The sequence below is a fragment of the Rhodotorula paludigena genome (genome assembly GCF_050403205.1).
Source record: "Rhodotorula paludigena JCM10292 DNA, Rt_paludigena_JCM10292v1_ctg42, whole genome shotgun sequence".
In the NCBI taxonomy this organism is placed as follows: Eukaryota; Fungi; Basidiomycota; class Microbotryomycetes; order Sporidiobolales; family Sporidiobolaceae; genus Rhodotorula; species Rhodotorula paludigena.
In genome coordinates, this window is record NW_027481416.1 from 137,207 (window position 1) to 161,516 (window position 24,310).

General features: G+C 62.6%; 7 protein-coding genes across 7 annotated transcripts; 3 read left to right on the forward strand and 4 right to left on the reverse strand.

The window, feature by feature from the left end:
• Positions 1-27: 27 nt before the first annotated feature.
• JCM10292_000701 (uncharacterized protein) lies at positions 28-3,872 on the reverse strand (the record flags this gene model as incomplete). Its single annotated transcript, XM_076650905.1, has 10 exons — positions 28-130; positions 198-483; positions 545-894; positions 953-1,220; positions 1,283-1,514; positions 1,571-1,991; positions 2,053-2,378; positions 2,465-2,878; positions 2,938-3,535; positions 3,595-3,872. 10 exons carry the CDS (start codon positions 3,870-3,872, stop codon positions 28-30), a joined length of 3,276 nt encoding a protein of 1,091 aa, XP_076503586.1.
• An 809-nt stretch (positions 3,873-4,681) lies between these two features.
• Positions 4,682-7,049, forward strand: JCM10292_000702 (uncharacterized protein; the record flags this gene model as incomplete). The annotated part of the gene is made up of 8 exons (XM_076650906.1): positions 4,682-4,904; positions 5,003-5,036; positions 5,162-5,515; positions 5,592-5,767; positions 5,835-6,114; positions 6,233-6,607; positions 6,769-6,850; positions 6,927-7,049. The coding sequence occupies 8 exons, from the start codon at positions 4,682-4,684 to the stop codon at positions 7,047-7,049; spliced, it is 1,647 nt and encodes a 548-aa protein (XP_076503587.1).
• Positions 7,050-7,326: 277 nt separating this feature from the next.
• On the reverse strand, positions 7,327-8,986 carry JCM10292_000703 (uncharacterized protein; the record flags this gene model as incomplete). Its single annotated transcript, XM_076650907.1, has 5 exons — positions 7,327-7,533; positions 7,592-7,732; positions 7,798-8,311; positions 8,378-8,669; positions 8,755-8,986. 5 exons carry the CDS (start codon positions 8,984-8,986, stop codon positions 7,327-7,329), a joined length of 1,386 nt encoding a protein of 461 aa, XP_076503588.1.
• A 117-nt stretch (positions 8,987-9,103) lies between these two features.
• On the forward strand, positions 9,104-12,246 carry JCM10292_000704 (uncharacterized protein; the record flags this gene model as incomplete). Its single annotated transcript, XM_076650908.1, has 13 exons — positions 9,104-9,190; positions 9,316-9,807; positions 9,864-9,981; positions 10,037-10,223; positions 10,283-10,364; positions 10,446-10,534; positions 10,592-10,679; positions 10,735-10,909; positions 10,971-11,045; positions 11,104-11,186; positions 11,241-11,777; positions 11,842-11,939; positions 12,003-12,246. 13 exons carry the CDS (start codon positions 9,104-9,106, stop codon positions 12,244-12,246), a joined length of 2,355 nt encoding a protein of 784 aa, XP_076503589.1.
• Positions 12,247-12,609: 363 nt separating this feature from the next.
• On the forward strand, positions 12,610-16,134 carry JCM10292_000705 (uncharacterized protein; the record flags this gene model as incomplete). The annotated part of the gene is made up of 8 exons (XM_076650909.1): positions 12,610-12,705; positions 12,801-12,871; positions 13,010-13,038; positions 13,150-13,571; positions 13,630-13,812; positions 13,873-14,682; positions 14,750-16,007; positions 16,067-16,134. 8 exons carry the CDS (start codon positions 12,610-12,612, stop codon positions 16,132-16,134), a joined length of 2,937 nt encoding a protein of 978 aa, XP_076503590.1.
• An 84-nt stretch (positions 16,135-16,218) lies between these two features.
• Positions 16,219-20,422, reverse strand: JCM10292_000706 (RNA dependent RNA polymerase; the record flags this gene model as incomplete). Its single annotated transcript, XM_076650910.1, has 9 exons — positions 16,219-17,033; positions 17,095-17,168; positions 17,225-17,261; positions 17,321-17,466; positions 17,522-17,534; positions 17,592-18,296; positions 18,365-19,874; positions 19,929-20,290; positions 20,353-20,422. The coding sequence occupies 9 exons, from the start codon at positions 20,420-20,422 to the stop codon at positions 16,219-16,221; spliced, it is 3,732 nt and encodes a 1,243-aa protein (XP_076503591.1).
• A 280-nt stretch (positions 20,423-20,702) lies between these two features.
• On the reverse strand, positions 20,703-23,880 carry JCM10292_000707 (uncharacterized protein; the record flags this gene model as incomplete). The annotated part of the gene is made up of 10 exons (XM_076650911.1): positions 20,703-20,797; positions 20,856-20,958; positions 21,055-21,372; positions 21,491-21,643; positions 21,722-21,903; positions 21,967-22,591; positions 22,655-22,902; positions 22,970-23,519; positions 23,582-23,807; positions 23,867-23,880. The coding sequence occupies 10 exons, from the start codon at positions 23,878-23,880 to the stop codon at positions 20,703-20,705; spliced, it is 2,514 nt and encodes an 837-aa protein (XP_076503592.1).
• Between the last annotated feature and the right edge of the window lie 430 nt (positions 23,881-24,310).

The window sequence follows — 24,310 nt, forward strand, 5'->3', positions numbered from 1 at the left end:
GAGAGAGGGCAGAGAGAGAAGGAGGATCTACCACTCGAGTTTGTGCGTCCCGCACGACTTGTCCGCCTCGCCGCACTCTGTCCCTGCAGCCTTCTTATCCTCGTCGACCTGGCCGTCCGGGCCGACAATTCTGCAGACAAGCGAGTCCGTGTCAGTCGCAGTCGACTAGCCAAAGATGGAGGAAAGGGCGAACGTACTCGATGGAAGTTGCGGCGTTGCGACCGTGAGCCTCGGCTGTCGCCTTGCGCACCATCCACTTGGACGAGCCGATGAGCGCATCAAGCTCGTCCGGCGGCGGTAGCTGGACAAGGAGCTCGCCGCCTTCCTCCTTGACGTCAAACGCGAGGATCTTGTACTCGTCGTCGTTGAGGCAGTCGCCGTTGTCGAGGCGGAAATTGCGCTTGTGCAGCGGGCATGAGACGTACAGGTGGCCGTTGGCATCGTCGCCGATAATGCCGTGCTCGAGGATGAAGGCACGCTTGTCTACGGCAGGGTGGCGCGAGTCAGCACAATGGACAACCCCGGTCTGAAAGAGCTAACGCACGCGGACACATCTGCTGCGTGCAGAAGTAACCCTTGGCGGGCACACGGAAGATGGCGAGCTGGGTGTCCTCGCCGTAGCGGACGGCGCAGCTCGTCGTGTTCTCCTCAGTCGGCGCGAGGTCGGCCACGCTAGCAAGCTGGACGTACTTCCACTCCGAGCGCGGCGTCGGAAGCTGCGTTTCGACGAAGCGCTGACCGGGGAACGCCTTGGGCCAGTCGGCGGGGCGCTGTTGCCCGCGCTCGACGATGAGGTCCGAGCCGATGCGGCGCTCGTCCGTATTGGCAAATTGCTTGAACTGCTTGCGCAGCTCCGGGTCCTGCACCGCTGCGGCCCACTCGTCCTTGTAGGTGCTGCAGCGCGCGAATAATGAGTCAAGAGACGACGTCTGTAAAGAGAGAGATGGCGCACCTGATGAGGTTGTCCATCTCCGCCTCGAGATCGGCGCAGATGCCCAGCTCGTCGTCGATAAGGATCTTGCGAAGCTTCTCAACGCCGCCTTCAAAGCTCTCGAGCCAAGGTGCGGTGCGTTGGAGCTTGTCGGCCGTGCGGATGTAGAACATGAGGTAGCGGTCGAGCAGCCGGACGACCTTGGACGGCGGTACGTCCTTGGCGAAGAGGACGGCATGGCGCGGCTGCGCGCCGCCATTCCCGCCGACGAAAAGGTTCCAACCCTTATCTGTGCGAAAGAAGTGAATGAGCATGCGTCGAACAGGTTCGCCTGAGCAGGGTGTCACTTACCGGTGGCGATGAGCCCAAAGTCTTTGCTCTGCGCTTCGGCACACTCGCGAACGCAGCCCGAGACGCCGCCCTTAAATTTGTGCGGCGCACGGACGCCGCGGTACCGATTCTCGAGGTCGACAGCGAGTCCGACCGAGTCGCCCAAGCCGTAGCGACACCACGTTGACCCGACGCACGATTTGACGGTACGCAGACTTTTTCCGTAGGCGTGACCAGATTCGAAACCGGCAGCCTGCGAGCAACGAGCGTCAGTCAGGCTGTTCGGTCGACAAGAGGGTCACGACGTACGATCAACTCCTCCCAAATCGCCGGAAGGTCGGCCTTCTGCGCTCCGAAGCAGTCGACTCGCTGCCCGCCGGTGATCTTTGTGTACAGTCCGTACTTCTTGGCGACTTGCCCGACCGCGATGAGTCCGTCGGGCGTTACTTCGCCGCCGGCCATGCGCGGGACGACGGAGAAGGTGCCGTTGCGCTGGATGTTGGCGAGATAGCGATCGTTCGTGTCCTGCAGGCCGTGATGGCGCGGCTTGAGGACGTGCTCGTTGTAAAGCGAGGCGAGGATGGAAGCGATGGCGGGCTTGCACAGCTCGCAACCGATCGAGTCCGGGTCGACGGCGGCGGCCTGCATGACCGAGCGATAGTCGCGCAGCCTCTTGACCTTGATGACCTGGAAGAGGTCGGCGCGAGACATCTTGAAGTGCGAGCAGATGCTGCGATGAGGTCAAGGTGAGCTGGAGCACGACATCACTAACTCGTACTGGCGCCGCGCACTTGTTGGAAACAGCGTTGCCGGCCTTCTTCATTTCGGCCTTGAAGATGTTGGTGATGAGCGGCATGCAGCCACCGCAGCCCGTGCCGGCCTTCGTCTTGCACTTGATCGCGGCGAGATCCGACATGCCCTCTTTGACGCAAGCGCCAATGGCACCCTTCGTCGTAGCATGGCAAGAGCACACAACCGTGTCGTCGTCGAGGTCAGCTCCATCGTCGTCGTCGCCCTTCTTCGCGCCGAGTATGAACTCGGATGGGGGAACGTCGAGCTTCTTCTTCTTCTTGACGATGCTAACAAGCTTCGTGAAGGCGCCCGTGTCGCCGATCATCTGGATAGGAATGATCGTTCCCGTGAGTAAGTGGCCGTGTAAGGTGCGCTCCGCACGACCATATGCGTATCTGAGCCCGGACTCACGATCCCTCCGAGCAGATGTACGGCGTCAGGGGCGACCGAGAAGATGTACTTGCGGTAGGTCGACGAGATCGGGTCGTGGTAGGTGAGGCACTTGATCGGGTCGTTGCGATTGCTCCGAGGCCTTTTGCGCGACGGCTTGAACGAGGCGATCGCCACGCCGCCCTGCTCCTCGCCATTTGACGCCGTCTTCGATGCCTCTTCTGCCGCACGAGCCGCAGCTTCAGCCTGCTGGGCTTTGAAAGCGCGCTCGTCGGCGAAGTAGTCGCCGAAGGAAGCAACATCAACGCCCATGAGCTTGAGCTTGGTAGACAGGTCGGGGCTGTTCATTTTGCGCGGCGCGTGTCCATCGGTCTGCGTCAGGTTGAAGGCGAGGATGTCGGCCATCTCCACGCCCGGACCGATCAGGCCGTACGTCTGCGAATCACTCACGTCAGTCAACCGCATACAGTGCAGGATAGCAGAATAGCACGCACGTTCCCCTGCCAGCTCGCACACTCGCCAATTGCGTAGACGTCCTGCGCGCTCGTCATCAGGTCGTCGCCGACCTTGATGCCCCCTCGTCGCCCAACCTCGATGCCAGCGGAAGCCGCAAGCTCGTCGCGTGGCGAGATACCAATACCGTAGATGACGAGGTCGCTTTCGAGAGTCTCGCCATCGCCAAGCTCGAAGCCGGCGAAGATGCGGTCGCCCTGCTCGTCCACCTTGGTGAGGAGCGCCTTTGGCTCGCAGCCCGTCAGGACTTGCACGCCCATCGCTTCGATCTTGTTGAGCACAAGCTCGCCGGCTGCTGCGTCGAGCTGGCGATTGAGAGGATAACCCTGGCGAATTAGGATATTGACGTCCGGAATGGTCGGAAGGTCGTACACGGCTTTGGCGGCTTCGAGACCGAGTAATCCGCCTCCGACGACAGAGGCGCGATTGATGTGCGGCAAATCGGCGTAGTCCATGATGGCCTCGAGGTCGGCGACGTTGCGGTACACGAAGACGCCCTTGGTCCGGCTGGCTTCTTCCGCGGACACGTATGGCGGCAAAGCGCCGTTTGAGCCCGTCGCCATGACAAGGATGTCGTATCTGCACGGGCTAATGTAAGCAGCGTGACGACGTCGGGTACCGTGCGGATTCACACGCACTGGTACACATTGCCGCGCGAGGTGAAGACATTCTTGTGAACGGGGTCAATCTCGGTCACCCGCTCGCCCGTGCTGTACGCGAAGCGCTCAGGCAGTTGGTCGGCGTACCACGTCGGCGAGTTGAGATAGAGGTCGCTGACGTTCCGGTGCTGAAAGTACTCCGTGAGGCCGACGCGGTTGTAGGCGAGATGGCTCTCCTCGCCGCAGGTCCGAAGGAAGTATCGCCCTGCGTCCTTGTCGAGATCGAGCATCTTCTCGATGAAAGCCATGCCAACCATGCCCAAGCCCACGACGAAGATAGTCTGGCGGCCGCCGCCAGGCGAAGGCGTCGGTAGCATGGAAGTTGACGCGACGGGCACCATGTCGAGGTGCGGGGTGCGCAAGCGTGCGTGCAGCGAGTAGAGCGAGCAGCGTAGTAGTCAGGCCACTCAGGCGAGGCGTGCCGCGGTCCGCTCTCGCATCGCTTGATGCGATGTCGGACAGTAGATAGACTCAGGCACAATCGCACGGAGAGCGAGAACCCTTCGATCATCCGAGGTGCACTCCAACAGGAAGCTTCTGATTGGTCGTGGAGGGAGTTTCCGCTCCTCCGTCTCCCAGCAACTGTGACCCTGGTGGCCCGCAGGTGCGGGAGTGACGTCGGGATGACTTTCAGCTGATCCTGTGCTTGACAGGCAGGCGCAGTGCACGGCAGCTCGTTGTGTCCGACGACGGAGGTGACAGAAACGTTTCGGGCCAAGAGGCGAAATTGAGGGCGCGCCATCGCCTTTCGCCTCATCGCCGTCTGCGATTCGTTCGTTGCGCTGCTGTCCGCTTCCGGAGCTGCTCTCGATGGTCTAGCGTCAGAGGGCAGCAATCTCGCTCGGCTATCGAGCGTGCAGGGCCTGACGGTGCTATCTCGCCGCCCTCTCGGCCCAGGCCTTCGTGTCCGATACCGCACATCAGCGCTGGAGTCGTCGTCGCAGACAGTTCTGCGGGTCGTTCTTTCTTTCAGACGTTCACCCTTCTCTCTCGACGCTGGATCACCTCGCTTTGAGTCCGCCGACCCTCCCGCCTACCGCTCTCCCGACCTTTCTTCCTCTTCGCCATGTCTGACCTCGAGAAGCGCGACTCGCACGAGATCATGCCCGTCTCGTCCCGAGTTGCAGACCACAGCGCGACGGAAGCAAACCGACGCGCGCTGTCGGGAGCTCCGCCGCCGTTCAGGTGGGCGTCGCTGTGGGAGCCGGCCGTCGTCAACCCACTCAACGGCAAGAGCTTCACTTTCCCCATACTGAATCTTCGCGATCAATACTCGATCAACTTCCACCGTACGTATACAGCGCTCAGCATCGATGATGCCCCGTGCTGGGCCGGATGGGTCTGCCGTTGCTTTCGGTGACTGAGCCACGTGCTTTCCGCTTTGCAGTCGCCTGGTTCGGCTTCTTTGTTGCCTTCCTCTCGTGCGTGGAATCTCATTTACTCCGCTCCACCTTCCTTCGCATCTCCCCCTGACTGTGTCCTCGCATGTCATGGCACTGACTCGTCCTTCGATTGCATCTCCCTTCCACACTGTTCCCGGGCGCAGGTGGTTCGCCTTTCCGCCCCTGATTCCGGAGGCGATCCGCGAGGACTTGCACCTCACGCCGGCGCAGATCGGCAATTCGAACATCGTTGCGCTCTGCGCGACGCTCGTCTGCCGCTTCATCTTCGGCCCTCTCGTCGATCGCTTCGGGCCGCGCATCACTATGGCCATCATCCTCATCCTCGGCGCCATTCCTTCGGGCCTCGCTGGCACCGTCACCAACGTCGGCGGGCTCTACGTGATCCGCTTCTTCATTGGCATTCTCGGCGCAACCTTCGTGCCATGCCTCGCTTGGACCACCGCATTCTACGACAAGAGTATTGTCGGCATGGCCAACAGCTTTGCCGGTGGTTGGGGGTGCGTTAGCCTCGTTCTGCTCTCGTTGCTTGCAAAACTTGCGACAGACACTGACACCACCCCGCGTGCTTGACAGCAACCTCGGCGGCGGTGTGACATTTGTTGTACAGGTGGCCGTCTTTCAGTCGCTCACGAATGATCGCGGTCTTTCGAGTAGCGACGCCTGGCGTGCCGCTTTCGCCGTTGTCCCTGTTCCTCTCCTTCTAGGCACGGCCATCGCGACTCTCGTCTTCGGTACCGACCACCCTGCTGGTACGTAGTATGGGCGCAGTCTCACAGCTGCAGTCAAATGTCGCTCACGATTCGTGTCTTTCCGCAGGCAAGTGGTCCGCACGCCACACTCTCCCGTCGACCGCCATCGCCGCTCGGCAGGGTCACCTCGCCAGCCTCGACCCGGCCGAGCGTGAGGTCATCGAGCGCAAGATGCGCGAAAAGCAAAGCGGCTCGGCGCACGTCCAAGCCGCCGACGACGAAATTGAGGAGTCGGGCGCCGAGATCCCGCTCGACGTTGCCGTCAACGAGCCTCTCACCTGGAAGAAGTTTGTCGAGATGGTCTGCGCACCGTACATCTGGCTGCCGGCGCTTATGTACATGACGACGTGAGTCCGGACGCTGCGAGTCCTCGCTCCCACCGCTTTCGGGCTCCCGAACCCGGTTTCGACCCCTTCCGACCCTTCTGGACTTCGCTTACACGCTCATGTTCATCCCGGGCCGCAGATTCGGGTTTGAACTTGCTGTTGATTCGAATATGCCCAACGTCCTCTTCGCCGACCACCACAGCAACGGCACCGATGGCCGTCCAGCGTTTGGCCAGCTCGAAGCAGGCTACTACACCAGTGTCTTTGGCTTTCTCAACATTGTCACGCGTCCATTCGGCGGCTACCTTGCCGACCGACTCTACGCCCGCTACGGGATCAAGTCCAAAAAGTACGTGACGATCGCGCTCGGCTTCCTCCAGGGCGCAATGTCGATTGGCTACGGCGCGTACACTCTCGTCAAGCACCAGGACGGCATCCGTCCGAGCCTGAGCATCCAGATGGGCTTCGTTGCCCTCATGGCCATTTTCTGCGAGGTCGCGAACGGAACCAACTTGTGAGTCTCGGTGCACGATCTTCACGGCTCACATGCGACCGGTGCATGGTCTCCCACTTCATGCGAACTCACTGGAGTACCACAAGAGATGGCGGAGTGGACTGCCGAAGGCATGCGGCTGCTGTCGAGCCTCGCTGACCCTCCGTTCTCTCGTTCTCCAGCTCGCTCGTCCCTCACTGCAACCCCTTCTCGAACGGCTTTGTCACGGGTCTCGTCGGCGCATTCGGCAACCTCGGTGGCATCGTGCGTCCCGTTTCCCTGGAAATCAAGCCGACCTCGCAGACTGGGGGCTGACCTTCTCAATCCGCTTTCGTCGCAGTTCTTCGCCCTGATGTTCCGCTTCCACACGACCCAGGGCTACGCTGTCGCGTGGCTTGCGGCAGGTGCTTTCGCGGCCGGACTCAACCTCCTCTGCATCCTCATCCCGACGCCGAAGCAGTAAGGCCCACCATCGCCTCTCCGCTTGCCTGCCATTGTAGTACCTTGTCTCTCCTTCCGCCCCGTCTGTGCATGTTCGACCCTCTCTGTTAGGTACATTTTGCCCTTTGACCGTGCTCTGGATCGGTTCTCACAGATAGAAAAGGATGTTCTCCACGCGATCCGCCCCGCCGTAATCTTCTCCCTGATTCCTCACGACGAGCCCGAATTGCGGTATTGGCACGAAAGCTACTGCAAGCGATCAATGACGACCTCCCAGGCGCCACACGTCAACGCAACGCCTAATCAGCAACCCTCTTCCACCTCGTCCGCAGCTTTTCCTCGTACACCTCGAACGTCTTCTCCACCCTTCTCAGCGTCTCCTCCGTGTTGGCATCGCGCATGTATCCCTCCGGTACATCGAGTGTGAAAGAAGGCGCAAAGAGCTCGTACTGCGCCGAGGGGAGGTCGGGCGGGACGGGCGTGTCGAGCGGGAGAGCGCGACCGTGCTGGGAATGGCACGATTCTGTGAGTGAGGTCCGACCGGAAGAAGAGTTAAAAACACACTGCCACGGAAGTTAGGTAGGCCCAGGCGCGCGCAGCGTTGGGGCTGTCGTACCCGCCGCCGCCGAGCAGGAGGGTCCGCCTGTTCCACTGCAGGACGTGCTCGACCGCATAGCCGAGAGAAGCGAGGTTGAGGTTCCACTCCTACGTTTGCGTTGTTAGTTTGTCACCGGTCATGACGCAGCAAGGAGAGGAAGGAGGGATCGCACCTTGCACGGATCGCCTGCCAGCCCGTCCACGCCCAGCTGCAGCACAACCGCGTCCGGGTCGTATGCCTCCTCTAGACGCTCAACACAGCTCGCAAACACCCGCCGGAGTGTCTCCTCCGCGCATCCCGGCTCGAGCGCGACATTGAGCGCGTGCGCCGCTCCCTGCGCTTTCGGGTTTGACGGGCCAGACGAGTCGAGCGCGCCGGTTGAAGGGTAGAAGAGTGGGGCGTGGAGGTGGACAGAGAGGGTGAGGACGTAGGGTGTGGTAAAGAACGCCGACTCGACGCCGTCGCCGTGGTGCAAGTCGAGGTCGAGGTAGAGCACTCGGGAGATGCGCGGCGGGAGAGGCGGGAGACTGGGTGACGATGGTGAAGGCGAGGCAACACACGGTCCCTGTGACGGCTCGGGCGATGCTGGCTTGCGACGCTGCGGTGCTGAGCGCAGTTCCATGATGGCGAGCACGGCATCCTGTACATAGCAGAATCCAGCGGCTTCGCCGCGCCGAGCGTGGTGTCTGCAGGTTGACAGAGTCGATGCGCGTCAGAGTCAAGCGTGTCGAGGTAGAGGTAAGACCGCTCACCGGCCGCCCGTCCAATTGATTGCGACGTCTGCCTCGCCATCCCGCAACTCGCGCGCGGCGGTCATCGAAGCACCTCCCACCAGCTTGACGTACTCGGCAAGCTCGGGAAAAACGGGACAGTCGTCCTGCAGGCCGAGCGAGTCGACTTTCTTCCGCTTGCGCGGCGGTTCGTCCGAAGAGCCTGCGAGGCCAAAGGTGCGAGGCGACGAGTCCGACGATGCAGACGAGTTATCGTCGTCTTCGTCATCGTCGGAGTCACTCATGGTCTCTGAATGCGTCCCGAGGACCGCATCTGCCCAGTAAGAGCGTCAGACGCACTCGATGACAGATGTTGAGGCCTTTCGCGAGGCAGCGGGAGCTCGCTCGCTCGCACGCACCGATGTACCGCGGGTCGTGGAAGCGGCACAGCTCGTCGCGAGTAGCAGGTCGAGGCTCGACGACTCTGCAGCACGCCAGGTGCTCGCGATCACTCTGCAAGTCCTCATCAGTTCCGAGGACTTGGAGCGACGAGACGAGCGAGTGGACGAGGGAAGCGCGTCCTTCGTTTGCGGGCAGGCAGTCTGCTGCACTCACGAGTGCGTCCGAGTGCACGTACGCGACTCTGCGCATCTCGCTCGCGTGCAGAGGACCCGCGCTGTCGTGACCGGTTCCCTCTTGCTCGCCCTCACGCTCGCTTTCGCTTCTTGTCGCACTCGGGCGAGGGCTAGCAGCGCGAGAAGCTTGACCATGGCCAGCAGGACCGCGAGCAGCGCTGCCCTGCGCGCTTGGCTGCCGGGATCTGCCGGGTCGGCTCCACTAGCCGCAACGGTCCGGGTGCGTCTCTTCCTCTGCATCGGCGTGGGAGAAGTGCTGCAGAGCTCGTTAGTGCTCCAAGCGTCTCACATGCCTCGCACGCCAGACCCTGAGCCGCTTGAACTGATACTCGCTGATCCCGACAGGCTGCTCCACCTCGGGCGACGCCGTCCTGCACGATCTGCAGCGCACCCCGACGAGGCTTGCGGACGCTGAGCACGCCCACACAACCTCTGCGACGGCGGAGTCCCGATTTCCGACCTGCTTCGCCCATCCTCACTCTCCTGCGCACGCACGCCCACTACGCCCGCGACACTGCCGGGTCAACACCCCAGTCTCGCCAGCCGCAAACCGCGCCTCAGTCGCAGCAGGAACGTGAACACGAGCTCTCAGAGGCGGCGCACAAGGCGACGCAGGCGCACTCCGGGCCAGAAGGGCATCAGAAGGAGGAGGCCGTCCGCAAGGAGGAGAGCGGGCAGACACAGGACGTCGGCAAGGCAGAAGTTGTCAGCGACAAGGAGCAGACGCGTCGAGATTGGGACATCATCAAAAAGCTCCTGCCGAACGTCTGGCCAAAGAATGATTGGGGTACGAAGACGCGGGTGCTGCTGGCGATTGCCTTGCTCGTCGGAGGAAAGGTGCGCTCGCTTTCTGCATTACTGCTCCCTGACTACGCTGACGTTCTTGCGATAAGCTTCTCAACGTCCAAGTGCCCTTCTTCTTCAAGAATATCATCGACACGCTCAATGTCGAAATCGACCCGACTTCCGGCCAGGGCGTCTTTGCCATCGCCGGCACCGTCATCCTTGGCTGTGCGTCCACGTTTCAACAAAGCAATAGCTCTGTGCTGACGTGCCCGTCATGTAGACGGTCTCGCACGTGTCGGCGCCGGCCTCTTCTCCGAGCTGCGCAACGCCGTCTTTGCCAACGTCGCGCAGGGCGCGATCCGCCGTGTCGCCCGTTCCGTCTTCACGCACCTGCTCAACCTCGACATCGGCTTCCACCTGCAACGGCAGACGGGTGGCTTGACCCGCGCTATTGACCGAGGCACAAAGTGCGTGACTTCACCGTTTAATGTCCTCTATGTCGCAAGTGCTCACTATTCACATATAGAGGCATCTCTTTCCTTCTCTCGTCGGTCGTGTTCCATGTCGTGCCGACTGCGCTCGAGATCTCGATGGTCTGCGGTATCCTGGTGCGTGTCTGAACCATCCACCTGCCGTGCTTGCCGCTTCCGTGCAAGTTCGTAAGCTTGACGCTTGCGTCTATCGCACAGAGCTACAAGTTTGGCTGGGACTTTGCCGCGCTCACTCTAGTGACGATGGGCGCCTACGCGTGGTTCACCATTCGCACGACCTCTTGGCGGTTAGTCCGTCGTCACTCACCACAGCTTGCTCCGAGCTGACTGAACGATCTGCGCAGCACGAAATTCCGCAAGCAAGCCAACGCTGCTGACAACCGCGCTGCCACGATGTCGGTCGACTCGCTCATCAACTACGAGGCGGTCAAGGTGCGGCAGTGCCCCACTTGTGTTCCCAGCTTCCGCTCAATTCCTTTTGCCGCAGTACTTCAACAACGAGGCATTCGAGGTGGCGCAATACGATCGCGCCATGAAGGACTACACCAAGGCGTCCGTCAAGATTTCGACGTCGCTCGCGGCGCTCAACATTGGCCAAAACGTCATCTTCTCGACGGCTCTCACGGGAATGATGTACCTCGCTGCAAAGGGTATCACGGAGGGTGTGCTCACCAGGGAGAAAGGCTCGACCAGGCGCCGAGTACTAATCTGACCTTTTCGCAGGCACGATGACGGTCGGCGACCTTGTCATGGTCAACCAGCTCGTCTTCCAGCTTTCGTTGCCGCTCAACTTCCTCGGTACGCTCGGAGCCGTCTGCCCGTACCTGTGACAGTCTAATCAGAGCGCGCTTCACAGGCACTGTCTACCGCGAGCTCCGCCAGAGCTTGATCGACATGGACACGCTCTTCAACCTGCAAGGCGTTGGTCTCACGATCAAGGTGCGTGCCCAACCCTTGCCATGTCAGGGCTCCCGGCTCATGCGTTCGCTGCAGGACTCACCGAACGCCAAGCCTCTCGCGCTCACCAAGGGCGGCGAGATCCGCTTTGAGAATGTCGCATTCGGCTACCACCGCGACCGTCCCATCTTCCGCAACGTCTCGTTTACGATCCCGGCGGGCAAGAAGGTTGGCATCGTCGGCCCCTCAGGGTGCGGCAAGTCGACCGTCTTCCGCCTCCTCTTCCGCTTCTACGAGCCGTCGCAGGGCAAGATCTTCATCGACGGCCAGGAGCTGCGCGACGTCGAGCTCGAGAGTCTACGGCGCGAGATCGGCGTCGTCCCGCAGGAGACGCCGCTCTTCCACAGCGACATTATGCACAACATCCGGTACGGGCGCCTCGACGCGAGCGACGAAGAGGTCAAGGAGGCGGCGCGTCTCGCCAATGTCGACCGCACGATTGAGGCGCTGCCGGACAAGTGGGAGACCAAGGTCGGCGAGCGCGGCATGATGATCAGCGGAGGCGAGAAGCAGCGCCTCGCGGTCGCGAGGTTGCTGCTCAAGGACCCGAAGATCCTCTTCTTTGACGAGGCGGTACGTTCTCTCATCTCTCACTGCTTGCTTGTGAGCTAGATATTGACTCTGCTGTGCGCGGCAGACTTCGGCGCTCGACACGACGACTGAAGTCGACTTGATGCGCAACATCAATCAGACGCTGCTGAGCAAGTCGCGCACTAGCATCTTCATCGCGCACCGGTGCGTCTCGCATGGTCATGAGCTTGGTCGCGCGGGAAACGCTGACAGGTTCGCGCCTGGCAGCCTGAAGACAGTCGCCGATGCCGACCTCATCATTGTCCTGCGCGACGGGCACGTCGCTGAGCAGGGCACGCACGCGAGCCTTATGGCGCGCGGCGAGGAAGGCGTGTACCGCCGCATGTGGGAGCAGCAGAACGCCGACATTGCGCCAGGCGGACGGGACCTCAAGGAGCTCGAGGAGGTCGAGGGGAGAGAGGCGGGCGAGGTCCAGGAGGAGGAGGTGCGCGTCGGTCGGGGCGCGCAGTGACGCGTCGCATAGACTATACTCGCTGGTGTCGCGCAGTGTACAGCATAGACCGACCTTGTCGTGTGTTCTCCTTGGTCGAGGGAGTCCGCGAAGGTCATTCGGCCGCTGCTGAGGCAATGCTTACCTGGCTCTCTAGCGTTGCCCAGAGCCTACATTTTCGCTTATCCAGCGACGACTGTCCTTAGCGTACATCAACAGAAAGTCTCTCCTTCCCCCTTGCGACTGGCACGATCAAGTCTATCTCCGCCTCCGCATCGCTTGACCGGTTCTACTCGCCTCTCGCGGGCCCGTGCTCACCCCAGCATTGCTCAAAGAGCTTGCACGCTACTGCTGAACAGCCCGGCGAGGCCTTCGCGCGCCAGGATGGATCCGGTCGCATCCACTTCGTCCGATACCGGACAAGCTGCAACTTCGAGGTCACGCGGCAAACGCGCGGCCGGGATTGGACCAGACGCAAAGGTACGTACTCTGGGAGCCCTGCGCGGCCGCCCAGGTGGTGCACGACGGCGGTGTTGACACGCTTCGTTCCCGCTCCGCCGCTCCTGGATCCGCAGGACAAGGGAACGGCGACGCAGGCAAAGCGCTCGAGGGCTCGGCCTGTCGTGAGCTGTCAGGAATGCAGGAGGTGCGCTATCTCTTCTCCACTCGCCGTGCTCATGCAGACTCGGCAGACGGCCACCGACGTCTCGTCGCCTGAGGTGGAGTTGCTGCGAGGCAGCGCGTGGACTTCGTTGACCTTGACCTCTTCGTGCTAATTTTGTAGGCTCAAGCTCAAGTGTGACCGCGACTTCCGTGCGTCAATCAGCCATCCCGTCTGACAAGCATTCATTGACCGTGTCCATCCCTGCGCTTTCACCTCTACGTTCCATCACTTCGACCCGATTCTGCGTCCTTCACGCTCAGCCTGTTCTGCTTGCCGCAAGCGAGGTTGCGCCGATATCTGCCCGGTCGGCGTTGCCAAGCCGCCAGGGCGTGCCGTCCGCATCGCCGCCGAGTTCGCCGCTCTCCTCCGGCGCGTCGACGAACTCGAGTCGATTGTGCGCGACCTCGGAGCAGACGAGCGTATTCCGCCGCCGCTCAAGCTCGAGGAGGCGAACAAGCGCTCGACGACGCTGACGAGGGAGCTTGAGGCGACGATCGACGAGCGCCTGGGGCTCGAGGATGAAGCGGCCGAGGCGAGCATGCTGCAGGAGGAAGCCGAGGACGAGAAGCTTGAGGACGACGCGGTGCAAAAGGTGCTCGTCGGAGTCGGGTCACTCAGCATCGCCGAAAACGGGCGAACACGCTTCTTGGGCGCAGCCGCCGGGTCCGCCTACTACTACGAGGTGCGCACGTTTCCTCCGACATCTTACGTAGACATCCCCTGACGCACATGCTCTGTAGGAGAATGGCGATGGCGACTCGGACAGCGTCGTCAGCGCAACTTCGATTGCCGACCCCGTCGACGAGATCACGAGATACCCGTACATCCAGCTCGGCAACCAGTACCCGAAGGCGGCGGAACTGGAGCGTTTGCGTGGCTTCCTGCCGGACGAGGAAGAAGCACGACGGCTATCCGACAACTATGTGCGCGGACCCACTATCGCCCTATTCTCGCGTCCCGATGCTGATCTTGACTTTCCTCAGTGGAGATATCTCTCGTTCCAGTTCACACCGGTCGAAGAGGCGGTTTACTGGGACGACTACTGGACCTCGGCATGGACGCCGCACGATCCGCACGGTTCGAAGCTCGCCTGCGTCTTCATTATTCTTTGTCTCGGCACCCTGTTCGACCCTCTTTCTCCCGCCACGCCTAATCCCGACGCACACCACTACTTCATCCTCGCTCACAACACCCTCGCCGCTTCCCGCTTCCTCGCCAACTCGACGCTGGCTGGCATTCAGACGCTCCAGCTCAGCGCAAACTTCCTCCTCAATCACCACGACTTCCACCAGGGTGGAGAGACGCTCTGGCCTATTCTCGGCATGGCCATGCGGATGCTTGTCACGCAAGGCCTTCATCGCGACGGATCCGCCTTCGGCCTCACCGGCGCCGAGCTTAATCGTCGACGACGCGTCATGTGGGAGCTTGTCACGCTCGAGCGCATGCAGAGCTTCATTTCAGGTCGGCCGCACATGCTGCGCGATGAGCACATCGACACGCGCATGCCCGACGATGCCGATGGCTACCAGCGCGCGAAATGGAAGATCGGCATCCAGATTGGCAAGGTCATCGACACGGCCTTCTCGGTCGCAACGCCTTCATATTCGACTATCCTCGCGCTCGACCAGGACATGCGGGACCTCGTCAAGGCGACGCCCGCCGAATTCCGCTCGGGCGCACTCCCGCCCGACGCGATCGTCGTCAAGCCGACGGGCATTCCGCAGCTCCCGCCCCCGCCCGACGAGCCCGAGAAGGATCTCGTACTCCGCATGCGCGCCCACACGCTCGACCAGGTATGTTCCGGCCTGTCGAATTACGCCCAAATTCCTCGACCAACTTGCTCTGATCTCGCACTCGCAGATGTTCTCGCAAGTCTGCTTCTACCTGCACAAGCCGGCTTTCGCGCAGGCGCTGCTCCAATACTCGGACGAGCCGCTGCAGTCCCCGTGGGCGGCAAGCGTCGCCGCAGTCTCGCTCGAAACCGCCGTGTATCTCCTCGCCGTCGCCAGGTCGTGGAACGGCCTCAATCCAGCCACATGCACGCGCTGGTGGCACGTCTACTTCCACGCCTTCGCCGCTTCCGTTGCGCAGTCATCGCTTGTCATCAAGTCGCCCAAGTCGATGCTCGCGCCGCACGCCTGGGGCCAGATCAACGAGGCTATCGCCATCTTCGAGTCGGCCGGATCGGGCGGTGCGCCTGTCGCAGCCTTCGTCCCGCGCCTGCACAACCTGCGCAACAGGGCTTTCCTGAGCCTGCAAAACGCCATCTCGGTCCCGCTGGGTCTTGGTGCGGTCGTCGATGTCGGCGACTCGCTCGCAGAAGGGACCGACGCCGTTTTGTCGATCCTCGGTCCGCCAACGCGCCTCGAGCGCAAGCAGCGCAAGAAGTCGTCGATCCGCGATTCGCCTTCGAACGGCAATGCCTCTTCGCCCGATGGCCCGTCACCGAATGCCGCGCTCGCGCAGATGCTGCAGGCTACGCCGGCGCTGTCAGCAGGAGCACCTCCAGTGCCTTCACCGCTCGCAGGCCGCGACAATGAGGAGTATCACCCTCTGGACGCGCCGATCTTACCGCGGCCCACCGGCCCGATGCAGCAACACCACGCCAGTTCGGCAGAAGCGGCAGCAATAGCGTACCTCTCGTCGCTGCAGAACGCCGCACCGGTGCACCCGCTTTATCAGTCTACACCTCTCAATCAGAGCTTCATCCCGGCGGCGTCGACCTCTGCACAACCCATTCTTCCGCCTTTGCACGATCTGCAGAGCCGCGCGTCCGCCTTCACTGCGCCCAGTATATCGTCCTCCGACCCGTTGTCCTCGTTCAACGCGCCCTTGGTCCCCTCGAACGCTCGCACGACCATTCCACCAACTCAGCCTGACAGTATTCTCTCTGCGTCCGGACCCGTGTCGGGCTATACTTCGCCCGTGCCGCCAGCTGCTCCGAACGCCGTCTCGCCCTTCCTGCCTCAGTTCACGGTCGCCAACTTCGCGACCGCCTTTCCGCTCATAGGGGCCGGAGCTCCCGCTGCAGCGGCGATGGCAGCCGGGGCATCGACGGGCGGAAATGCGCAGACGAGCGGGCCGTCGACGGCACCGACGGCGGGCGATGGTTGGGGATGTACGTTATCCCTCTCTCTTTGCTGACTTCTAAGCCAGGCTGACATCGGTTTCCTGCAGGGCTCGATGCGCTCGGCGGAACGGGTGAAGCTCCTTCTCCCTTAGATTTCAGCCGTTACGAGGGGTAGACCGCATTTCAAGCATCTATCGGTACATCGAGCTTGTCTGCTTTCTGGTGTACCGAGAGACGGCAGTGACGACGAAGTGGAAGTTCAGTCTATCGTGATGACCTCTACTTTCTCGCGCTCGACAGCCTGCAACTGCTCGACCAGCACGCCGAGTGCCAGCCAGCCCCACGTCCTCAGGCCGATGCCCCTCCCTTCTCCTTGCGCCTCTGCCGACACGCTTGTCCCGCTCGCCCGCCTCTTGCCCCTTACGACCGCGGCTTTGGCGCGGTCCTCACTCTCCTCAACAGCAGCATGCCACGCTGCCCACGCGTGCACGACCGCCTCCTCCGCGCTGCCGTTCCTCTTGTCCGGCCTTTGGCGAATGAGCCGGCGCACGAGCGCAAAGAGCTCGCCGGCCTGTTCGCGCCGGCGGCTCGTCGCGAGCTTGTCGTCCTTGCGCAGGCGGCGCACGCCGAGCGAGACGCTCAGGAAGAGAGCTTCTTCCTCGAGCCCTGTCGTGGCGCCGGTGCCCCGCTGAGAGGTGCCGCCGAGCGAGAGAAGCTTGGACAGCTCGGAGGAGAACGAGGCGAGGTAAGCGCGAAAGTGCTCGACGAGATTCCGAACGGGATGAGGAAGGCGGGAGGCGGAGAGGTACGGTATCGATAGATTTGCGAGCGAGTCGGTAAGGGAGCGCAAGGGGTCGAGCGCAGTGAGTGGATTGCCGGTCGTCAAGGACGCATCCGCCGCGGACGAGAAAGCCTCTTCACCGATGGCGCGATAGAGCTGGCCCAGCGCCTTCGGCGAACGATACGAATCGGGTGAGTCGTTTGCAAGGAAGTCTGGCCAGCCGCGAGGCGGAACTCGCGGAATTGCCGTTGCTGGAACGAACGTGCCACTTTTTGCCGAGTCGACGCAGTCGGCTGCCCGTGGACGTCGTGAGAACCAGCTCCCTAGACGAGATTGGGGCTCGTGAGGACGCACAGTGCAGCTGCGCGAGCTTGAGGCAGTCCGGGTGGTAAAGTCCCTCCGGGTAGACGTCGGCCAAATGCAGCTGCCTGCAGCACAGGGATGAGACGAGATCGTAGTTGAACACGAGATCGGAAGTGCGTACCGTGTTGCAACCAGACCTGTCCGGTCTTGCGTGATGTCTGCTCCGCAAGTCTCGTCAGCTGCCAGCGGAGGAGCGGAAGAGCTGAGGACGGCGCACACTGGAAGAAGAAGTCGCCGCCATCAGCGACAGTCACCTCGTGGTCGAGTTTGACGGTCGGCGAGGGGTCGTAGGCAGCAGGCGCGGCGATCTTTTCGGCAGCGGGGACGAGGCCACTTTCGGCGGTCAGGAGGAGATAGACGTCGCTGCAGATGGACAGACGTCAATTGAGCGTACTGGGCTCTCGCGACCGGGACATACCCATCGAGGTCGCCTACGGATATTCGCACGTGAGCATGGGCGCGGACTGTGGTCGGACAGATCCACGCACCTCCAGCCAGCATTGATGGCAGCGACCGGTAGCCATGGCAGGAGAAGACGACGCAGTTGGTGAGCCCCCTGATGCGCTCGCCAGCACCCTTGGGCAGCTTCCCGACCGCCTTGACGAGTCTGCAGTCTCCCGGGTGGTTCGTCGGCGAGCGGGAGATGGCGATCGTCCCGCTCAAGTACTCCTGCGAGCCGTCCGCGCGCGAGATGCGCGCGTACACCTCGTCCGCGGCGAGACAGCCGTCAATATCGAGCACGCCGACGAGGTTGTAGCAACCGGGGAGCGGGATGCGCCCGCTGTGCTTGATGTCGCGCAGGGCGTGCGTGACGCTCGCGTCGAGACAGCGGGAGACGAAAGGATTGAGGAATGCCGCCGAAGCAGTGTCGGCTGAAGTGGCGAGGAAAGCGAGCGTGGAGGAGAAGCCGGTCCCGGGGGCAAGGGAATAGTCCTGCACGAGCTTGATCGCCGAGCGCAGCGTTGAGCGCGACTTGCGTATCTTGCGTGTCGCAGCAGATTGCAAATCGAGGTAGCGAGCTGACGGCACGCCGAGGTCTTCCAGAAGCTTGATGAGCGGGAGGTTCAGGAAGGCGGGGCCGGCGTCGAAGGTGCCGGCGATTTCGAGGTGCGTCAACTCGGACTTGAACTTGACCTGCGAAGGACGGACGGCGACGACCTTGTCCTGCAGAGACGGGTCGACCTGAAGCATTCCTGCAATGTTTCGGTTTCAGCGAGGCGCAAATGGAGAAGGACGGCTGAGCGTGAGCGCCGAGATTCACCCTTTGCGCCGCCCATACGAAACTGGAAGCAAGTCGGAGCGCTTTGCTGCGCGTTGACTTTGAGCCCGAGTGCAGCCACGACGTCGGCAGCGAGAGCAGTCGAGATGAGTCCGACGCCGTCACTGAAGCACGAGCCCGAGGGCGATGCGACGTCGGGGATGAGGATGATTTGGCTCGCGTCGAGCTTGAGAGTCGGCTTTGACGAGCTGAAAGCCTGACCGATGCGCGCCATGTATTTTGCCGGGATGAGCGCGGTCTCGGTCCCGCGGAAGTCGCCGATGCCCTTATGAATTGATGCAGGCGTGACAAGCTGACCTTCGTGCTGAAATGTCGACACGAAGAAGCACGAGCCGCTCTTGAGGCCCGACGAAGACCATGCGAGGAACTGAAAGCTTCGGCCGCCGAGGTCGAAGCCGTCGCGGAAGACGTGCTTGAAGCGCGAATTGAGTATATGCTCGTCTCGGTCGGTGAGTCGGGCACCATCTTCGTGGCGGACGGCAATCGTGAGGAAGTTTTGCGGGTGGGCGTACGAGCGAATGACCGTATTCGTGTCGCAGAGTACGGGGCCGGAAAGGAGTGTGCGAGTTGGTGTGAGCGTGACTTGTCGGACCAGTTGCGACTCTTCGGCGTCGGCAAGCAGCTGGCCGAGCACGGCGGACTCGGAGACGGCGCGGTCGAGGAGGAGGAGAAGGTCCGAGAGCGAGAGCTGTGCAGGGTGCCGGCTCGCAATGCCGCGGAAGTAGGGGAGGGAGGCGCCGACAACGAGAACATCGTCATCGTCGTCCTCAACGCGCTGATCGTCGTCGTCCGAGTCGAGCGTGACGATGAACGAGTCCGTCTTGCGCCGCTGCTTTCGCGGCGCGCCGCTCGTCTCGCCGTCGAGCACGAGCACGGCTGTGTCGGTCTTCCGCCGCTGCCGCCTTGCAGCAGTCACTGTTGCTTGAGATGACGAGGCAGCCTTCTTTTCGTCCGTCGTGTCGCCGCCCTCGCCACCGGGTTCGAGCATCGCAAGACGGTCCGCGAAGAACGCTAGGACGCGCTCCGTCTCGCGCACATCCCGCTCCAGGATGAGCTCGTCGACTCTGACACGAAGTCCGAAGACTTTGGCGGCACCGATGAGCCCGTTCCGCACGAGCTTTTCCAGCTGAAATGCGATGCGGAAGTCGAGCGTGAGGAGCCAGCTCGCGAGGAGGGCGAGAGTTGTGGCGCCGAAGCGCAACGATGACTCAAGCGCCACGTTCTCGTTGACGATGCGCGGCAGACCCGCCCGCTCGGCGTGCTCGACGAAGGCGACGAATTCGACGCGAGAGCGAAGCTTGATCCGCAGAGCACAGCTGGCGTATCCGGCCACCTGAGCATGTGCCTCGTCGAAGGCGGGAACCTGTCTCGCCTGCGGCTTGAGCGAGCCCGGCGGACGGGCGGGAAGTATCTCGAAGGTCGGCGGACGGGACAGCGAGAGGTAGAGCGACGTGCCGCCCGGCGCGCTACGGCAGTGGTCGATCGTGCTGGCCTATGCATCGCGCGCGTGAGCTTGACCAATCTGCAAAAGGGTCATTCGACGTACCTCAATAGTCACACGGATGCTCGACGCCGTTCCTGCGCTCAGGCTCGCTGGGCCCGCCTCGTCCCACATGCGAGCAACAAGCAGCACCTTGTTGTCCTTCTGGCGCTTCTCGACGAGAAGCTTGTCGACGCCACGACCCTCGCGCTCCCACTCGCCGGAGAACGACGACGACGAGGGAAAGATGCCAAAAGCGAGCGAGCGGATCCCGACCGACGAGTCCTGGTTGGACTCGGCCGTCTGCGGAGCGGAAAACACGCCCTGGCTCTGGTACGCTGTTGAAACTCGGTGTAGGAAGGGCCGCCTGCCCATCTCGTCGACGTCCTCGAGCTCGAGAGCTGCTCGAAGCGTGGAAGGCGGTGCAGCTGCTCGAGGGGGGCGGGTCAGCGCGATCTGAGAACTGCAAGCGAGTGGGACAGCTGCGTACCTACTTGCTCGTTGTCCGAGTCGAGCAAGCTCACTGGCGAGAGCACATCTCGCGCTTCGGCCGTCCTCATCTCGTCGCTGCGAACAGGAGACGGCGAGCGTCCGCGCACGGCTCGGTCTGTCCCCGACGCGAGGTCGAGCACCTCGACTGAGTCCATTCCATTCGTGCAGCGCAACAGCAGCTTCGAAGAAAGAGGCTGGAAGGGCCTGAAGGGAGAACAAGCCTCGCTTCGAAGAAAGGCAACGAGCAAGCGGGGCCGCTTCCCCCTCTCCCTCCCGAACGCCTTTTCTTCTCCGCCGCATGCAAGATACTGGATCAGACGACAGTACGTTGTTGCAGACCGCGCCGGTTTACGAAGCGCCCTCAAAGCGCCTGGCCGCCTTCTCGCGCATACGTTCCGCATATGTCATGCTTGTCGTCGCGTCCTCCGTGCCAACAGCCAGGCCTGCAGGTGTCCAGAGCGTCAGCAGGATGTCATGACGCAGCTCAGTGAGAAGAAGCACCCTTGGTCGCACCAAGACCAGCTCCTGCCTGGAACTGGTGCGCCTGCACTGCGTCGACTCGCCCGTCGCCCGAGGCGCCGAGTCCTCCGCCGGCCGTCCAGCCCTGCAAAGTCGACGAGCGTGAGTAGGGTCCGGCTATGCAACATCGCCGACCGAAAAACAGCTCAGTCTGCGAGGAAGAGAGGACCGCAACACGCACCATCTTTTCGAGCATCTTCCTCCCGGCGTTGCTCTCCTCGAGCCCGTTCTGATTCGGCGGGACCACAACCGCCTTCTCCTCCTTCTCGGGCCCGTCAAACTTGCGCTTCTTACCCGCGCCGGCGCCACCGGGCCCGTGCGAGTCGTCCTGGCCGAGCGCCTCACGGCGAGCGGCTGCGCGGTCGACATACTTTGGCTTGGACGGCGCGGCAGGCTCGGCTGAAGCTGACGCGGCGGCGGCGGCGGCGGCATGCTTCTTGAGCTTGTCGGCCTTGCGAGTGGCGCAGGCGGCGACGACCTCCGGCTTGGCGAGGTTCGTCTGTAGCGCACAACAAACAGATCCAGCGTTAGAGCTGGCAGGTGGCAGGGGTGCTTTTTGCGAGGAGATGTCCCTTGTGCAGCTGAGACTTGTCGTTATGCTTGCGCAGCTCGGGCACCGACTTGAACTGGCGCTGGCACAGCAAGCATACGAACGAGACGGGGTCGCCGTGCTCAAACTCGGGGTCGTCGAACGCGACTGCGCCTGCAGCTGCGGTAGGTGCCGCAGTAGCGGCGGTGGAAGGAGCAGAAGCGATGGCTGCCGGAGACTGCTGAAAGCGGAGAAAGCGCCGCATGGGACGGTCAATACGGGAACACAAGCAGGATGATGAGCGTGCTCAAGCAAGTACCGGCGTCGTTGACGTCGAAGCGGCCGCAGACGCAGCAGCGGGGGCCGCGTCTGCCGCGCCCGCCTTGGATTTCGCGGCCGGGGAAGGAGCATCCGAGCGGATCTCCTTCGCCTTGACGTTCCACTTGGCAATGTTGGGCGCTGCTTTGCGGCTGACGATCAGATCGCTCTTCTTTTCCTTCCCTGCGTGTAAGCAATTTACCGATGTCAGCCTGCTCATCTGAAGGTAAGCTGCGGAACGCGCACCTCCAAGCGGAACAGCCGAAGCCTGCGCCGCCGCAGGCGCGGCTGCAGCAGGAGCAGCAGGCGGCGCTGAAGACTTGACGGGCGTGTCGGGCCTGCTGGCGGAAGCGGACGAGACAGCAGAGGCAGAAGCAGCAGGCGGAACGGCAGAGATGGGCTTGATCGAGATGGGCGCAACGCTGCCGGGAGGCGGAAGAGCGGCGGCTGGCGGGGCAAGTGTCGGTGCAGCTGCAGCTGCTGCGCTTGGGTCAGCCGTCTCGGCGGGACCGGCTGCGAGCAGTTCCTCCGCGGCGCCGAGCGGGAGGTCCGCCTCCAGGTCGTCGAAGAAAGCTGCCATGTCGGCGTCGACCTCGGCCTCGACGTGCGCGCGAGGGCCTTTCGGGACGTTGCGCATGGCGTCCTCTTGCTTCGGCGGCGGTGGCGGGACGTACGGCTGCGTGAAGCCCTTCTCGTCCCAGTAGATCGACAGGGCGTTCGCGTCGCCGCGGAACGACCATGCTGAGGGCGAGTAGACCGGCACGAACGAGTTCTCGTGCGCGTACGAGGCGGCGACGATCGAGTTGCGGATGCGGAAGCCGGTAGGATGGAGCGTTGGGGTAAAGGCCGCAGCGAGAACATCGGAAGCGAGCTGCGCAGGAACGGTCGCTGTGAGTGACGAGCTCCGTCTGTAGTTCGCAAACAGCCCACGCACTCGCACGTCGTCAAACTCCACGAAAGCGAAGCCCCAGCTGCTCCGAGAAGCGCGGTCCTTGACGATCATGACCCGCTTGATGCCGCCCTTGGCAAGTGCTTGACTCGCACGACCTCCGATGCGGACGAGAGCAGACACAATGTCTTCCTCACTCGTGAGCGGGTCGATGCCGCGCAGAAGAAGCATGTTGCGCGGCTTGGTGCCGATGTCCTTAGTCCCGTCGTTGACGTAGAAACCTTGTTGCGCGCCTGCAAAGAAGTTGATGTCAGCGGACTACTTCATCGTTTCAGCGGGCGGTTGAGCGGGCATGCGCACCTTCAGCTTTGCGCTGATCCTCCGTCAAGCGCGCTGTTGCGCCTTGGTCCTCCCTCCATCCGCCCGTCTTCTGACTGTAATTGATCTTGATGCGCATACCGTCCGACTGACCCGGCGCGCCGTGTTCACGCCAGGGGATGCTCGGAAAGTTGGGCTCGACGAACGCGCGCGCGTGCTCGACCGAGCTGAACTTGGCGAACCCGAAACCTTTCGAGGTTTGGGTCGTGCGGTCGAAGATGACGGTAGTCGTATCGATCGAAGCACCCATGTCTTCGAGGAACTGCCGGAGGAGGGCGTCGTTGACGTGCAGCGGCAAGCCCAGGAGAATGACCGAGGATGAGGGCGCTTCGGGAACGACGGGCTTGCGGGCGCCGCCCGCTGCAGGTTGAGACCCTGCGCGTCCGTCGCGGGGCTGTTCGTGCCCACTCGTGTGTGCTTGGTGGGGGTACGCGGGCTGGCCATAAGACGAGTAGCCGTGAGGCGCCGGAGGAGTCGCATGACCGGAGGGAGGGAACGGCGAGCGGTTGTCCCCGCGCGGACGGTCGTAGTCCTGTGCGGAGTGGACGTCAGCCCTGATCTCGTATCGCTCGATACTCCTCGAGTCCTGCGCACCTCGTACCGGCCTCGCTTGTGGTCCCTCCCGTCGTCGTCCCAGCCTCGTCCGCGTCCTCCCCCGCCGCCGTAGCCGCGGTCGTCCCTATAGTCGCGATGACCGCCCTGCCCATAGCCTCCGCCACCGTAACCGCCCCTCCCGCCGTCTCCCTGGCCGCCACCGCGCTCATCGCGGTACGGCGAGTCTCTGCCGCGGTGCTCCTCGCGAGGGTACCGATACGGGTCGCTGTGAGGCGTTTGGTGATCAGTGGATGTGTTTCAATCGCCAATGCGCAAACAGCTCACTTGTAGCCCGACATGGCCAGGTCGACGACGAGTTCGAGGGAGAGTGTCGGCTCTTCCTCGTCCAGGCAGCATCACTCTCTCTGTGCAGCCTGAGGCAGTCGCTGGGGCGTCGAGATAGTTTCAGAGAGACTCCTCAGAGCTCTGTCCCGCTTCCCACGTGAGGTGGTCGCGTCGCTCGGGCCCTCTCTGCTTCCCTTGTCCTCGCGGTGAGCGCGCTGCGCCTTGTCTTCCAAGCCTCCGCTGGTCTGTGCTGTGCTGCGCTCAGACGCTCTCCTACATCGGCGAACCCGCCTTGTCCTGCCTCACCCCGTGTCCTCGCTTGCCCTCCTTGTCTTGCTGGCCCTTTTCCGATCCGTCCTCCCCTGCTTTCTCGCTGGCCGAGTAGCAATTCGCCCTTCCCACCTTTCGCTCCTCGACCCGGTGTCGCCGTAAGTCCACCTCGAC